The 15,212-nt window shown below is 37.8% G+C and overlaps 1 protein-coding gene across 1 annotated transcript in view; it reads left to right on the forward strand.

The window, feature by feature from the left end:
• The first annotated feature begins 930 nt into the window (after positions 1 to 930).
• The window catches only part of LOC124595323 (zinc finger protein 235-like), a 45,574-nt gene continuing 31,292 nt past the window's right edge, over positions 931 to 15,212 (forward strand). Inside the window, exons 1-2 of the mRNA XM_047134023.1 lie at positions 931 to 1,644; positions 3,952 to 5,016. Of these exons, the coding sequence (XP_046989979.1) occupies positions 1,189 to 1,644; positions 3,952 to 5,016 (1,521 nt within the window). The 5' untranslated portion in view covers positions 931 to 1,188. The remainder of the gene's footprint in view (positions 1,645 to 3,951; positions 5,017 to 15,212) is intronic.

A 15,212-nucleotide genomic window follows, 5' to 3' on the forward strand; every position in this document is an offset into this window, starting at 1 on the left:
GGTGTTATGCTGTTTCTTAAATATGTCCAGTCAAGGAACATTTCTTTGTACATCACCTTAGCACGATTTGCATATACGACAGAAATGTAGGGAACAAGCAGGGATGGAAGAACTGCAAAATCAAAAAATGATGCATATTCTAAAAGTCAAAATACGAGCTCGTAAAAATGTTTTATCAAGAAACCTTCCCCATGGCCAACTTCGAATTTCTACTTCTGCAGTAGAAATACACAGGTACAATTTATTACCGAGATAAAATAATGCAGTTGCTAAAGCATGTTTCCTGGCTTCAAGTGATCAAGAAGAGTAATTAAATGGAAACGCCTTAAAATGCGAAGCCTACTATACCAGTTAACTCACAGGAGTAATTTAGTTACATTCAAATTATTTTTAGCATTTGCAACTTGTAAATATGCACCATTTGCACACTGTGAGATCATTTCGTAACTAAGGCACACTGTGACTGGACTGAATAGCGCGCTAAAATTGAAAGGAACGCGCACATGGCATACTAAGCTGAGCTGATTGGTACACAATGTTCTTCCAATTTGAGGTTCAACCGTAGCAAGATCACCACTCAGCGCAGCCATCCTGCAATTCATTAAGTACGTATTCAAACTTCATTGTTATACAGCAACATTAATTTTTTTTCTGTCTTATTTTTCTTGCTTCCGAATCCCAAACAAATGCAAAACGCCGGAGATGGGCTAGCCAACATACCGTACGTAAAAAATGAGGATACTTTCGCGGCGAACACTAATAATTTTTGGTGAAGATAAAGCTACGCTATAAATTTACGTACGAACAGCGAAAGTTTACAATAAACTATTACGTAGAATGCTCTGCGGGAACGATTGGTGTTAGTAACTTGAAAGTCTGTATTACATGCTGTTGGCGTGCATGCTTTTTATTTGGATTCATGAAGCAATACAAAGGGGTTGACAAACACTGTTTGTGTTGTTTTGAATTGGGTGGACGAAGACAGGAACCGTGAAATATCAACATGTTTGCGGTGTGAAAAATCCGTAGGTTATGGCGCTGTACGAACAAAAAAAACATTTATCCATACATATTGTAGTTTTCAATTACGATGTTTGAGTCTCTACCTATACGTGCAAGGTCACCCCTGATTAATATAACCTAACCTGTCAAATTATTTACCCTGCTACACTACATTTTCATTAATGAATGAATTATAAAATGAGTAATGGAGAAAAACAAAAACGACCTAACTGTTTGATATGTGGCGGTCCAATTTCATCCAGTAATTACGGTGTATTTTGTACGGTTGTACCTAATACTGATACGCTGCTTGCCAATGCAGTGGAGAAAATTGTATGCAAGAAACTTGTACGGTCTGTATTGTCAGCAGCATCCATCTGTGCAAAATGTTTTTCCCTTTTTGAGGAATTAGCATGCGCCGAAACAAAGTGCACATCCATCAAGAAAAAAATTCTAACATTTTTTGAAAGAAATTCCCATAGAATAAAAAATGGTATACAGGATATTCAGGGTGTAGCGTGTCAGACAGAAGATGTGATAGAAATTAACAGTGTTGTTGAGAAACCAGATGATAAACTGAAAGAGGAGGAATGTGAACCAGATACTGAAAATTCTTGTGAGAAATCTACTACAGAACAGAAGGTGAGCAATAAAGAATTTAAATATTTTTATGAATGTGTATGGAGAATGGAACACCTGAATTTTGTGTTTTGGCCCGTTTTTTTTTAAAATGAAATATTGCAGAGCAATTGTTGTTATTGTCATCGTAAAACTGGTTTAATGTAGCTTTGCATTCTGGTCTATTTTCTGCAAAACAATTGCAACTTATATTTCATTGTACCTCTTACTGTGTTAAAGCCCTGTTATCTTTCTCTAATTTTAGTATGAGTTCCTTTTAACTGAAATAAACTTCTGTAATACAGGAAAATCCTGGGAGAAGCACAATTAGTGCTGGATTTAATTTTATGTTCTGCCTTATTTTACATTGTAAAAATTATGTTTTAATAGCGTAAAGCAAGACATTGATGCTTCTATTAATATGCATTCATCATAGTTTCCTCTGCAGTACAGGTAGAGACAGAACATTTCACAGAGAAACTGGAAGGGAGCAGTCTGAGGTTCCAAAAGTATTCTCCAATGCCCAAAGTCTTAATGTGACAATGTTTCACGTTTACAGTTCATTTTAATTATTCTCTTTCCTGTTTGTGTATTCCTGCTGCTTCATGATCACGCAACTTGATTTCTTCTGGGAGGTGTCTTTTGTACACACAGAGTATTACTATTCAGTTATCATTATTACAATGAAATGAATACCTCTGACTGCATACAGGCATTGATATAAGTCAATGGGGCAGTTGAAAATGTGTGCCCCGACTGGGACTAGAACCCGGGATCTCCTGCTTACATGGCAGACGCTCTATCCATCTGAGCCACCGAGGACATAGTGGATAGTGCGACTGAGGGACTTAACTATATATATAGAGGGAAACATTCCACGCGGGAAAAATATATTTAAAAACAAAGATGATGTGACTTACCATACGAAAACATCTATCGACCTGCCAGCGCTTTAGTATGGTAAGTCACATCATCTTTGTTTTTTATATATATATATAAAGTTCTTGGGGTCTGGAGGTTGATGGAGTCAGGTGAAAGGTTTTGCAGGGGGCCTAAGGTTCTGAGGATTCCTTGAAGCTCCGTCTGGACATCAGGAATGGGGTTACCTTGGCAAACTTTGTATGTGGTGTTGTCTGAAAGCTGACGCAGTCCCTCAGCCACATACTCCCGACGATCAAGTACCACGGTCGTGGAACCCTTGTCCGTCGGAAGAATGACGATGGATCGGTCAGCCTTCAGATCACGGATAGCCTGTGTGTGCGAGTGTATACTCGTCCTTTTTTCCCCCTAAGGTAAGTCTTTCCGCTCCCGGGATTGGAATGACTCCTTACCCTCTCCTTTAAAACCCACATCCTTTCGTCTTTCCCTCTCCTTCCCTCTTTCCTGATGAGGCAACAGTTTGTTGCGAAAGCTTGAATTTTGTGTGTATGTTTGTGTGTTTGTGTGTCTATCGACCTGACCATATTCTTCTGTGCAGATGCACAAACAGTGCCCGAACTCTTACGGGAATCGGCAGTAAAGCCACGAGTAATGAGTATAATGGGCAGGGGCACTATGAATATAGTGTGGGACAATGAATTGTGAATGTGGATCTCACGGGAGTCATGCCAGAGATGAGTCCCTGCAGTCACACTATCTTCTGTGTCCTCGGTGGCTCAGATGTATAGAGCATCTGCCATGTAAGCAGGAGATCCCGGGTTCAAGTCCCAGTCGGGGCACATATTTTCAACTGTCCCCATTGACTTATATCAACACCTTTATGCAGACAGGGGTATTCATTTCATTGTAATTTCATTCTAACAAGCTGCATGGTAACCAATGATATCTGTTCTTTTGGACAATACAGTTATCATTATTGTTCAGATTCCAATAATTGCCAACACATGTTGTACATCCCTTAGCACAGTATACTGGTTGGCCATCTGCTACTCTCTCTCTCTCTCTCTCTCTCTCTCTCTCTCTCTCTCTCTCTCTCTCTTTTCTTCCATTCTCTCTTTTTATCATCACCAGGAAAGGAAGTTTTGCATTTCAGAAGTTGGGCATGGGAAAAGGCAAATTTTCAAGTTGTGTCAAATTTCATGAACTCCTTTTGGGTCTTACCGTACTATATACATATTTTCCTCATTACACAACAACACTGGTAACTGTTCTTTGCTTGGAAACATTTGCATTGTCTAGGATTCAAAGGTGAACTCTCCAGCATAGCATGAGGGTCTGCTGTGTTTTTCATAGTAGTGTCTGTGTTCATTTTTCTACAAACATTTCTTTCTCCATTTATGTTTTAATAGAAAACATTTTAGATGAAATGAGTTTTTCTCTAAACCTTTCCAGACTGATACTGGCAAAGTTACCCCTCGAACTTCAATAGTTGCAGCTGGGAAAGCAGGAGCTTACAGTAAGAGAAAAGGAAGACCAGCACGAAAACCACATACATCTAAACAAATTTCTAACAAGTTATCCAGTGGTCAAGGAAAAGATGTTCATCGAGTTCGGCGTTATATACACCCATGCTCACTTTGTGGTAGACTTTTTCGTCGTCCTTGTGAGGTAAAACAGCATTTGTTGTCCCATGGGGGTGCAAAGCCTTATCAGTGCCGTGATTGTGGGAAAAAGTTTGGCTCAAAATCAGGTGCAGGTATTCATGCTCTGAAGAAGCATGGTAAAGATATAACTGAAGAAAATATAATTGACTTGTGTAAGGATGGTACTTTTATAAACTCTTCTTCTGACCAGGTAAATATGATGGTTGAAAGAGACAATAAAGTGAAGAAGGAAGTAGATGATCACAGAGACAATGACACAACAAGTAGTGATGATGATTTTGAGTGGAAAATGGATGAAGAAGAAATTTTTGGTATGTTTAGTAGTGAGGGGCAAAAATTTGACTCTGTAACCAACTCACCAGACAAAGGTACATCTAGTGAAACTGAACAAAATGGAACTGTTAATGTTAAAAATGAAGATGTTAAAAAAGATATTACCGAAGACAAGAGCAAAGAGGAAGAAGCAAAGCTATCTGATACTGGAAAATCTTCACAAGGACCAAGAAATAATGAAGAGAATAATGACAGCAAAGACGACAAGAGGGCCAGAAAAGAAAAGAAAAGAAAGCGGGAGCCAGCACCGAAGGTACCAAAACACGAGTGTGGTATCTGTGGTAAGAAGTGGCGAACTATGAGTGAATATAGATCACATGTTGCGACTCACAGTGATGAAAGACCATACATTTGTGAAATTTGTGGGCAAGCGTATAAACACAAACCAGCACTAGATATTCATGTTGGGATGCATAATGGTATAAATCCCTTCTGTTGCCCCTACTGCAACAAGGCATTCACCCAAAAGGGAGCACTTCAACGCCATATGCCCATACACACTGGGGAAGCACCATTCCAGGTAAGAAGCATATTTATTAATGCTTTTACAAATATTAATCAGAATGTTAATTCACTGGAATTTTTTGTGGCTTATTGTTGCTATTATTAATCTTAGAGTAATGTCCAACATATACATTCAAATTTCCAGCCAAATCTGTATCACATGTCTTTGGCCCTGTTGTTCCCCCTTTTACTTTTTCCTTCACCATTATGCTAAAGAATGAATGTTTTTTTTTCCCAGATTTCTGTGTCATTGTTCTCATTCCTTCATCACTGCCTTGACACAGTCTCAGAGTTTGACATATGGAGGTCATTTAGACATTAGACTTGATACACAATTACCAAATACAGTGATGTTTGTTGTTCGTACCATCTACTAATTTTATATGTAATAATCTACATCGTAGATTTACTTATTATAGTAATGAGCTGGTTTAGTACACTGTTGTTATACAAATTTTAAAAGTGCAATCTGTTGCACTACGACATGAAATGTAAAGTTAATTTGCAACCATTATCCAATAATGTTATGTTGAACTTAACATCTGCAATGAAATAATAGTAAGCCATTATCCAGTGATGACATGTATTTGATTCAGTAAAATGAAGTATGTCAAATGTATTACAAGAAAGTGCTCTGAAGATTGTGGTTGTTTGCCTGAGATTGCATGAAGTGCTGTTACAGCCAGTGAGTTACTCACCTACAGTTGCCCAAGCAACCTCAGGCATTGGCACTGTAGCAGAAGGCCGATGGTACTGGTGGTGTGGTAATACCATGCAGCTGTTTAATAATAATAATAATAATAATAATAATAATAATCCTGGTAAGATCAATTTACCTAAAGTATGACTTCATTCTGGAATAATTTTTTTGTATTGTATTGTATTTTTTATTGGTCTGTTGTCTACATAGCAGCTTATGCATAAGACATTGGACAAGTCAAGTTATAAATATACAGGCTGAAAGTCATTTCAAGGTGTACATATTTAAGGTTACAATAATACACTTTACACGTAAGTATTTATATAACAAATTTTATAAATTTAAATATTCTTCAATGGAGTAAAAGCAGTGATGCTGCAATTATGACTTTAGAGATTTTCCAAAAGTATTGACCTCTGTGATAGCTTTTATGTTTTCAGGAAGTTTGTTATAAAGCTTAACTCCCATGTGAAAAGTACATTTTTGAAACAGTGCTGTGCTGTTTTGAGTCATATGTAAGTTTCTGTTTTGTCTGGTAAAGTGATCATGTATATCACAGTTTTTTTGCCGTCTCCAGTCCTTACCTATTACATTTAATTTAAAGAACAAAAGTGTTTCCATAATGTATACGCATGGTAATGGAGGAATACCAGATTTCTTAAACAGGGGTTAACAAGAGTCTCTAGGCTTGCACTCAAATAAGATTCTAATGGCCCTTTTTTTGTAGTTTAAAAGTGCTATTAGCTGTTTTAGTGTTTCCCCAGAAGGTGACCCCATATCTAAGACGAGAATGAAAGTACGCATGATATGCCTTCAATACTGGATTCCGTAGAAATGTTGGAACACATGAGGCAATACTGACCCTACGACTTATCTTAGAAGAAAGATTAAGAAAAGGCAAACCTACATTTCTAGCATTTGTAGACTTAGAGAAAGCTTTTGACAATGTTGATTGGAATACTCTCTTTCAAATTCTGAAGGTGGCAGGGGTAAAATACAGGGAGCGAAAGGCTATTTACAATTTGTACAGAAACCAGATGGCAGTTATAAGAGTCTCGGGGTATGAAAGGGAAGCAGTGGTTGGGAAGGGAGTGAGACAGGGTTGTAGCCTATCCCCGATGTTATTCAATCTGTATATTGAGCAAGCAATAAAGGAAACAAAAGAAAAGTTTGGAGTAGGAATTAAAATCCATGGAGAAGAAATAAAAACTTTGAGGTTCACCGATGACATTGTAATTCTGTCAGAGACAGCAAAGGACTTGGAAGAGCAGTTGAACGGAATGGACAGTGTCTTGAAAGGAGGATATAAGATGAACATCAACAAAAGCAAAACGAGGATAATGGAATGTAGTCGAATTAAGTCGGGTGATGCTGAGGGAATTAGATTAGGAAATGAGACACTTAAAGTAGTAAAGGAGTTTTACTATTTGGGGAGCAAAATAACTGATGATGGTCGAAGTAGAGAGGATTTAAAATGTAGACTGGCAATGGCAAGGAAAGCGTTTCTGAAGAAGAAAAATTTGTTAACATCGAGTGTAGATGTGTCAGGAAGTCGTTTCTGAAAGTATTTGTATGGAGTGTAGCCATGCATGGAAGTGAAACGTGGACGATAAATAGTTTAGACAAGAAGAGAATAGAAGCTCTCGAAATGTGGTGCTACAGAAGAATGCTGAAGATTAGATGGGCGGATCACATAACTAATGAGGAGGTATTGAATAGAATTGAGGGAGAAGAGGAGCTTGTGGCACAACTTGACTAGAAGAAGGGATCGGTTGGTACGGCATGTTCTGAGACATCGAGGGATCACCAATTTAGTATTGGAGGGCAGCGTGGAGGGTAAAAATCGTAGAGAGAGACCAAGAGATGAATACACTGAGCAGATTCAGAAGGATGTAGGCTGCAGTAGGTACTGGGAGATGAAGCTTGCACAGGATAGAGTAGTATGGAGAGCTGCATCAAACCAGTCTCAGGACTGAAGACCACAACAACAACAACTACAACAACAACAATTGTTTTCTCACTACAGCATGATTTTAATGAACAAAGAAGGTAACATGTTTTGCTCAGTTCTGCATTGAGATATTCAATATGCTTATTCCATCTGACGCCACTCTGCAGCCAAAGTCCTAAGAATTTGGTTTCAGTATTGTTACCAACTGGTTCGTCATTGATAGAGACTGATGGGATAAACATGTCCTTGTTAGGAACATTGGGGAATTTTAGAGCAATGGTTTTCTTACTGTTTATTACAAGCTGATTACTCTGTGCCCAGCTGCTAAGTTGTTTCGTGACCACATTTACTCTCTGCTGTAACTGTTCATCGCCGTCACCTTTTAGTAGAATAGTGGTGTCATCTGCAAATGTGATTGTTTTGTGTGCATCAACATTTAAGCTTAGATCATTTATGTACAGAAGAAACAGAAGGGGTCCCATTACTGATCCTTGGGGTACACCACATTTAATTTGTTTATAGTCAGATAAGTGATTAGATACAGTTTTTAGTTCAATATTTGTGTGCTTGATGCACACTGCCTGCTTACGACTAGTCAGGAAGGAACTGATCCACTTGTTGGACAGACCTGGAGTACCATATCTTTCGAGCTATGATAGCAGAATTTTATGGTCCACCATGTCAAAAGCTTTTGACAAGTCAATAAATACTCCTATTGTTTCCTGTTTTTTGTCCATTAGGTTTAGGATGGAATTGATGCACTCATGGACAGCAGTTGTCGTTGACCTCTTATTTCTGAATCCATGTTGTTCATTACATAGGATGCTGTTTTTATTTATAAATTTCATAAGTTTGTCATACATAACTTTTTCCAGTACTTTAGAGATGCAGGAGGAAACTGTGATGGGTCTGTAGTTATTTGCATTGTCTTTATCCCCTTTTTTATATACAGGAATAACTTTTGATGTTTTCAACACATTGGGGAAAGTGCCTGCCTGGAGTGAGTAGTCACATAAGTGTGTGAGTACTTCAATTAGGTTTGATGCGCTCTTCTTTAACATTGTTGCAGGTATACCATCAATACCTGCTGATTTGGAATTTTTTAGTCTTTTTATTGCTTTAGCTACTTCATTTTGTGAAACAGAACTGATGTACATGGATCCTCTACATGCACTTATTTTATATTCATTTGCCTGGGTGCTCTTAAAGTTTGATTGTAACATATTATCAGCAACACCTGTGAAAAAGTTGTTAAATGTGTTGGCTACTTCTAAGAGGTTTGTTTACTTTTTTATTTTTATGTGATTCTGTTTTATTTTTGCAAGATTGTCTGTATTCTCCACATTCTTTTTTTATAACACTACACATAGACTTTGATTTATTAGCTGAGTTATAAATGATATCATCATTATGCATTATTTTTGCTGCTTTTATTACTTTTCTTAATATTTTGGAGTATTTTTTATAGTATGTGCATACTTCTGGTGAGGAATTTTTTGAGTTACATATTTCATGAAGTAGTCTTTTTTTCTGGCATGAAACCCTTATTCCCTTTGTGATCCAGCTGTCTGTTCTAGAGTTCCCCCGTATGGTTAATGTTTTCAGTGGGAATGCAAGTTCAAAGAAATGGGTTAATGTATCAATGAAAGTGTTGAATTTTTCATTTATATCGTTCATTTTGTACACTCCTGTCCATTTTTCTTTCTGTAATAAGTTGTTGAAGTAGTTTACATTATGTTGATTATAACTTCGATATGCTGTTCTGAAAGACATGCTGTTAATAATACTGCCTTGTACTTTTATGCTTAATATTTGAGCAAGATGGTCACTAAAACATGCATTGACAATTTTTAGTGAGGTGTTGTGTAAACTCTTACTGACTAGAAACTGATCAAAAGCTGTTTGGCAAGTTTCTGTTACTCGGGTAGCTGCTTTTACTTCAGCCTTTAAATTGTAGGATGTTGCAAGGTTCAAAATGGTCTCCCTATTTCCACTATTCGTGAGGAAATCAATATTGAAGTCACCACAGATTATCAATTCACAGTCCATTTTATTTACTTTATTTAGCAATGATTCCATTTTGTTTAAGAAAAGTTCAAAATTCCCTGATGGTGATCGGCAAACTGTGGCAATAACCAGGTTGAAACTGAGTAATTTTTATAGCTGCAGTTTCATAATCCTTTTCGACATACGTCCTAGTTAAAGTAGCCTATCATGTTAACATTCTCCATTTGTGGTGGCAGTATTGTGTAAAGTGGATTGACACTCTAACATGGTGAGTTATTTCTACAAGCCTACCACATATGCTATTGAGCCCTAGTGAACACATACACAATTGAACGTCATCTGCACCACCTTACTTTGAGTCAGCCAGTTTGTTCATGAGTCATGCTTCTTTGTCAACCTGCTATTTGAGACCTCGTCACAGTTATTGTGATGAAAGAGCATTTGACATATTCAAAGGTCAGGCCAGGGTATTGCATTGCTGAGCACGTTGCATGATGGATATGGTATCAAGGTAGCAGAGAATAAAATAGGCATATGAAAACTGAACATTTAATAGCATTAAGATAATTAATGTTCTGACACATAACAGCAAAATCTTTTTTAAATGTGATGAAACATACTACTGAATCCTCAAGTCAGTGAATTCGATGTAGTAAAGGCTTCGGAAAGCTAAACTTGGCAAACATATGACCTTCAGGGAGAGGCTTAGTGATGAAGATCAAATATACTGATTAGCATATGCCAAGAACAATGTCAGTTGTGACTCTTGGAACATAAAATTTTCTGTCAAACTAGGATTTTCCTCAATAATTTATAAGCCAGAACAGGTATACAGGTCACACGGTGTCAGTGTCCATCCCAGTTATATTCCATTATCTTGCAGTAGATGTGGGCTGTTCGGTGCTGGATGTGTTCTCTTAGACTTGGATGGCTTCATGTGGTAGATGGTAGTCATATTGTGAGTATTATGATTGTGTCAGTGTAACAGCTATACAACTGAAAAATTAATGTGTTTTCTGCAGGATCATTTTCTGGTATACAGTACATCCCTGGAGAAATAGTCAGTATTCAGGGATATGACAGGAATGATCATTTGAAGCACAAAAGTTGTGTAAACATTAGTTCTAAAATGCATACCTTAAGAGCTGTATGCACTTCTTCGTCTTTAATACTGTGAAACAAATCATTTCTGCTGCAAGCTCTGTGCTTTCTATATTTTGAAAGGTGGTACTATGGAGCAAAACAAGAAAAACATGTCCAGTAAACAAAGGCCCTAAAGTCGATGAGTACTTGTTCATCTGTGCTAATGGGAAACACATCTCATTTACTGAACAAGTGCTCATAGCTCTTAAGGTATGCATTTTAGAGCCCATATTTACTAGACAATTTTTTCTCATTTTGGTCCGTACTACATACTCCAAAAATATGAAAGCGAAGAGCTTGCAGCAGAAGAGATTTGTTTAAGGGTCTCAAAGATGAAGAAGTGTTCATAGCTCTTAAGATATTTGAGTTAATGCCCACATTTGCTAGCCTTGCTTTGAATGATCGTTCCTGTCATATCCTTGAATTTGACATTTCTCCTGGGACACCTGCATATATCAGCTATTGCACAGGAGTGGCTTGCAGAACAATGATATTTCTGGACTGGCTTCCTCCTACACCAGAGATTAGCCCAATTGAAAATATCTGGGCAAAGACAAAATGGACCATGCAAAAAACTGATGTTACCGTGCTCTACTAGCTTGTGGTGGTCTTTGGAATGCCACTTTAGTTGCTGGAGAGGAAGTGGGAGGAAAAAGAGTGATTTGCACTGAGGTGAAAAAAGTTATGGGATAGCAATAGGCACGTATACGGATGACGGTAGTATTATGTACACAAGATGTAAAAAGGCTGTGCACTGGTGGAGCTTTCATTTGTCCTCAGTTGATTAATGTGAAAAGGTTTCTGATGTGATTAAGCCCACACAACAGGAATTAACAGATCTTGAATACAAATGGTAATTGGAGCTAGACTCATGGGACATTCCATTTCAGTTGTTAGGTGATTCAATATTCCGAGATCCCTATTGTCATGAGTGTGCCGGGAATAACAGATTTCAGGCATTATCTCTCACCATGGTCAACGCAGTGGCCGACAGCCTTCACTTTATGACTGAGAGCCGGCACAACACCACCTGCAGTGCCTCTCCTGGGATAGTGACTACATCGGTTACACCTTAGATGACTGGAAAAATGTAGTCTGATCAGATGTGTCCCAGTTTTAGTTGGAAAGAGCTGATGGTAGGGTTCGAGTGTGATGCAGATCCCACGAAGCCACGGACCCAAGTTGTCAAAAAGGCATTGTGCAAATTGGTGGTGGCTCCGTAATTGTGTGGGTTGTGTTAACTTGGAATGGACTGGGTCTTCTGGTCCAGCTGAACTGGTCATTGAGATTTATGTTCAGCTACTTGGAGTCCATTTGCAGGCATTCATGGACTTCATGTTCCCAAACAACAATGGGATTTTTGTAATGGATGACAATGTGCCTTGTCACTGGGCCACAATTGTGTGTGATTGGTTCCAATAAAAAATATTCTGGACAATTCAAGCAAACGATTTGACCACCCAGATCGCCCGATATGGAACAGAATCAAGAGGTCAGTTCGTGCACGAAAACCTGCACCATCAACGCTTTTGCAATTATTAATGGCTGTAGAGGCAGCTTGGTTCAGTATTTTTGCAGGGGACTTCCAGTGACTTGTGGAGTCCATGCCATATTGAGTTGCTGCACTACGTCAGACAAAAGGGGGTCTAACACCATATTAGGCGGTATCCCCTGACTGCAGTGTATTACTCAGTTCATAGACTTTTTTTAGTTGAACATGATATTGAAGTTAGATAATATATTAAGTGGGAAAGAGATTACACACTGATCCTTTTGAGTACCAGAAATGTCTATGAAGAAAAGTGAACTGCTCATTCTGTTAATTTTGTGTTTTCATTGGACAGGAAAAAACCTCACATGCTAACACAAAAATTAACCGTAAGTGTAATTCGGACTGAACTCTGCCATCACGTAGTTGCCTCCAGCCTGTCATTCCTGCCACTTACCTATGGAGACTAACACAGTGTACTGTAACCTCAAGGCATTTCTTGCCACTATTCTGACCTTGACTCCACCTGAAATCAACCTTACTGGTGGCTTGCAGAGTATCTATGTAGGTGTAGATATAGATATTTTGAATATGTCAGTAAGACTTGAATGGATGGCTCTATATATTTAATTATTTATTTATTTCCTACTTAGCCTGACCAGATTAGGATCTTAACGCCCTCCTTACACTTGACCAGGAAGTACACATATTAAAGATAGAATAAAACATTCACAGCAGTAATAATAATAATAATAATAATAATAATAATAATAATAATCCCGTGGAGGCCCGGGAAAAGAATAGGCCTCCGGTATGTTCTGCCAGTCGTAAAAGGCGACGAAAAGAACAAACCACTAATAGGGCTAACCCCCCTTTTAGTGTGATTAGTTTGTTCAGGACAGAACTAAAGAAGCCTCGAACAAGCGCCGTCATGGTCGGGGACCGCGCTTGAACCCTATGCCCACCCACAATGGTAACGACACTGCTAGCCATCTGGAAAATGATTCAAATCCAAATAGAGGTGTTTTGCAGGATATGCTTCCTGCAACCACCCTAGAAGGAAAACAAAGACAGAGGATGAGATGGTCAGATGAAGTTAATGGACACCTCATGTTCTGTTATTACCAAGCAACAAACCTAGGAACCAACACAACTAGATACAGATCACAAGTATACACAACATTTATTACCAGATACCCAGAATTAAAATTTTTAACAGAACGACGACTAGCTGATCAGATCCGTGTAATAATCAAAAATAACAGGATACCCCAGTCAGAATTAGAAAACATCAAACAACAAGTACAACAAATACTGGAACAAAATAATGTGCAATCAGAAGAAGAAGAAAATACAGTAATGGACTCCAACATCCCAGAGCAAACAAACAAAGAACAACATGCATCAATTAAACAGTCAGAGGAAAACGAAATCTTAAGACAGCCACCAGAACAAGCACAAATAGAACACGAAGTGACACACATGTTAGATATAGAAGAAAAATTTCAGCTGACATATATAGAATACAAAGACACAAATACAGACATTAGATCATTCTTGCATAGACCACCAAATAACCCACAAGTCGAAACAACAATAAAAACTAGCAACACAATCATACACAACAAAATAAATGAAAACACAACTATGGAAGAGTTACAACTACTGGTTTATATAGGAGTACTCACTACACTAAATATACACACTAGGCAGAGATCAGAACCAACCAACACACAGAAGAAACCCACAAAACCAGTATGGCAACGCAGGCTACAGATCAGAATAGAAAAACTGAGAAAAGACATCGGACAGCTAACACAATTTATAAGAAATGAAATGTCAGGAAAGAAAACGGAAAAGGTTAGGTAAAATCTCACAACAAGAAGTGATAGAGCAATTAGATGAAAAGAAGCAGAAATTACAAGCATTGGCCAGACGACTTAGAAGATACAAAAAAAGTGAAAATAGAAGGAAACAAAACCAAACATTCAACACAAACAAAAAGAAATTTTACCAGACAATAGATAACACACACATTAAAATAGACAATCCACCAAACATAACAGACATGGAACACTTCTGGAGCAACATATGGTCAAACCCGATACAACATAACAGGCATGCATGGTGGATACTAGCAGAAACAGATATGTACAAGATGATACCACAAATGCCTGAAGTGATAATTTTGCAACATGAAGTCACCCAAGCAATTAATTCTACTCACAATTGGAAAGCCCCTGGAAAAGATAAAATAGCAAATTTCTGGCTAAAGAAATTCACCTCAACATATTCACATCTAACTAAATTATTTAACAGTTACATTGCAGACCCACACACATTCCCTGATACACTTACACGTTGAATAACTTATCTGAAACCTAAAGATCAAGCAGACACAGCAAACCCAGCTAAATATCGCCCCATAACATGCCTACCAACAATATACAAAATATTAACTTCAGTCATTACACAGAAATTAATGACACATACAACACAGAACAAAATTATAAATGAAGAACAAAAAGGCTGTTGCAAAGGAGCACGAGGATGTAAAGAGCAATTGATAATAGATGCAGAGGTGACATATCAAGCTAAAACTAAACAAAGGTCGCTACACTATGCATACATTGATTACCAAAAAGCTTTTGATAGTGTACCCCACTCATGGTTACTACAAATATTGGAAATATACAAAGTAGATCCTAAATTGATACAGTTCCTAAACATAGTAATGAAAAATTGGAAAACCACACTTAATATCCAAACAAATTCAAATAATATCACATCACAGCCAATACACATTAAGCGTGGAATATACCAAGGAGACTCATTAAGTCCTTTCTGGTTCTGCCTTGCTCTGAACCCACTATCCAACATGCTAAATAATACAAATTATGGATACAATATTACTGGAACATA

This window comes from Schistocerca americana, chromosome 2 (assembly GCF_021461395.2).
Source record: "Schistocerca americana isolate TAMUIC-IGC-003095 chromosome 2, iqSchAmer2.1, whole genome shotgun sequence".
NCBI lineage: Eukaryota > Metazoa > Arthropoda > Insecta > Orthoptera > Acrididae > Schistocerca > Schistocerca americana.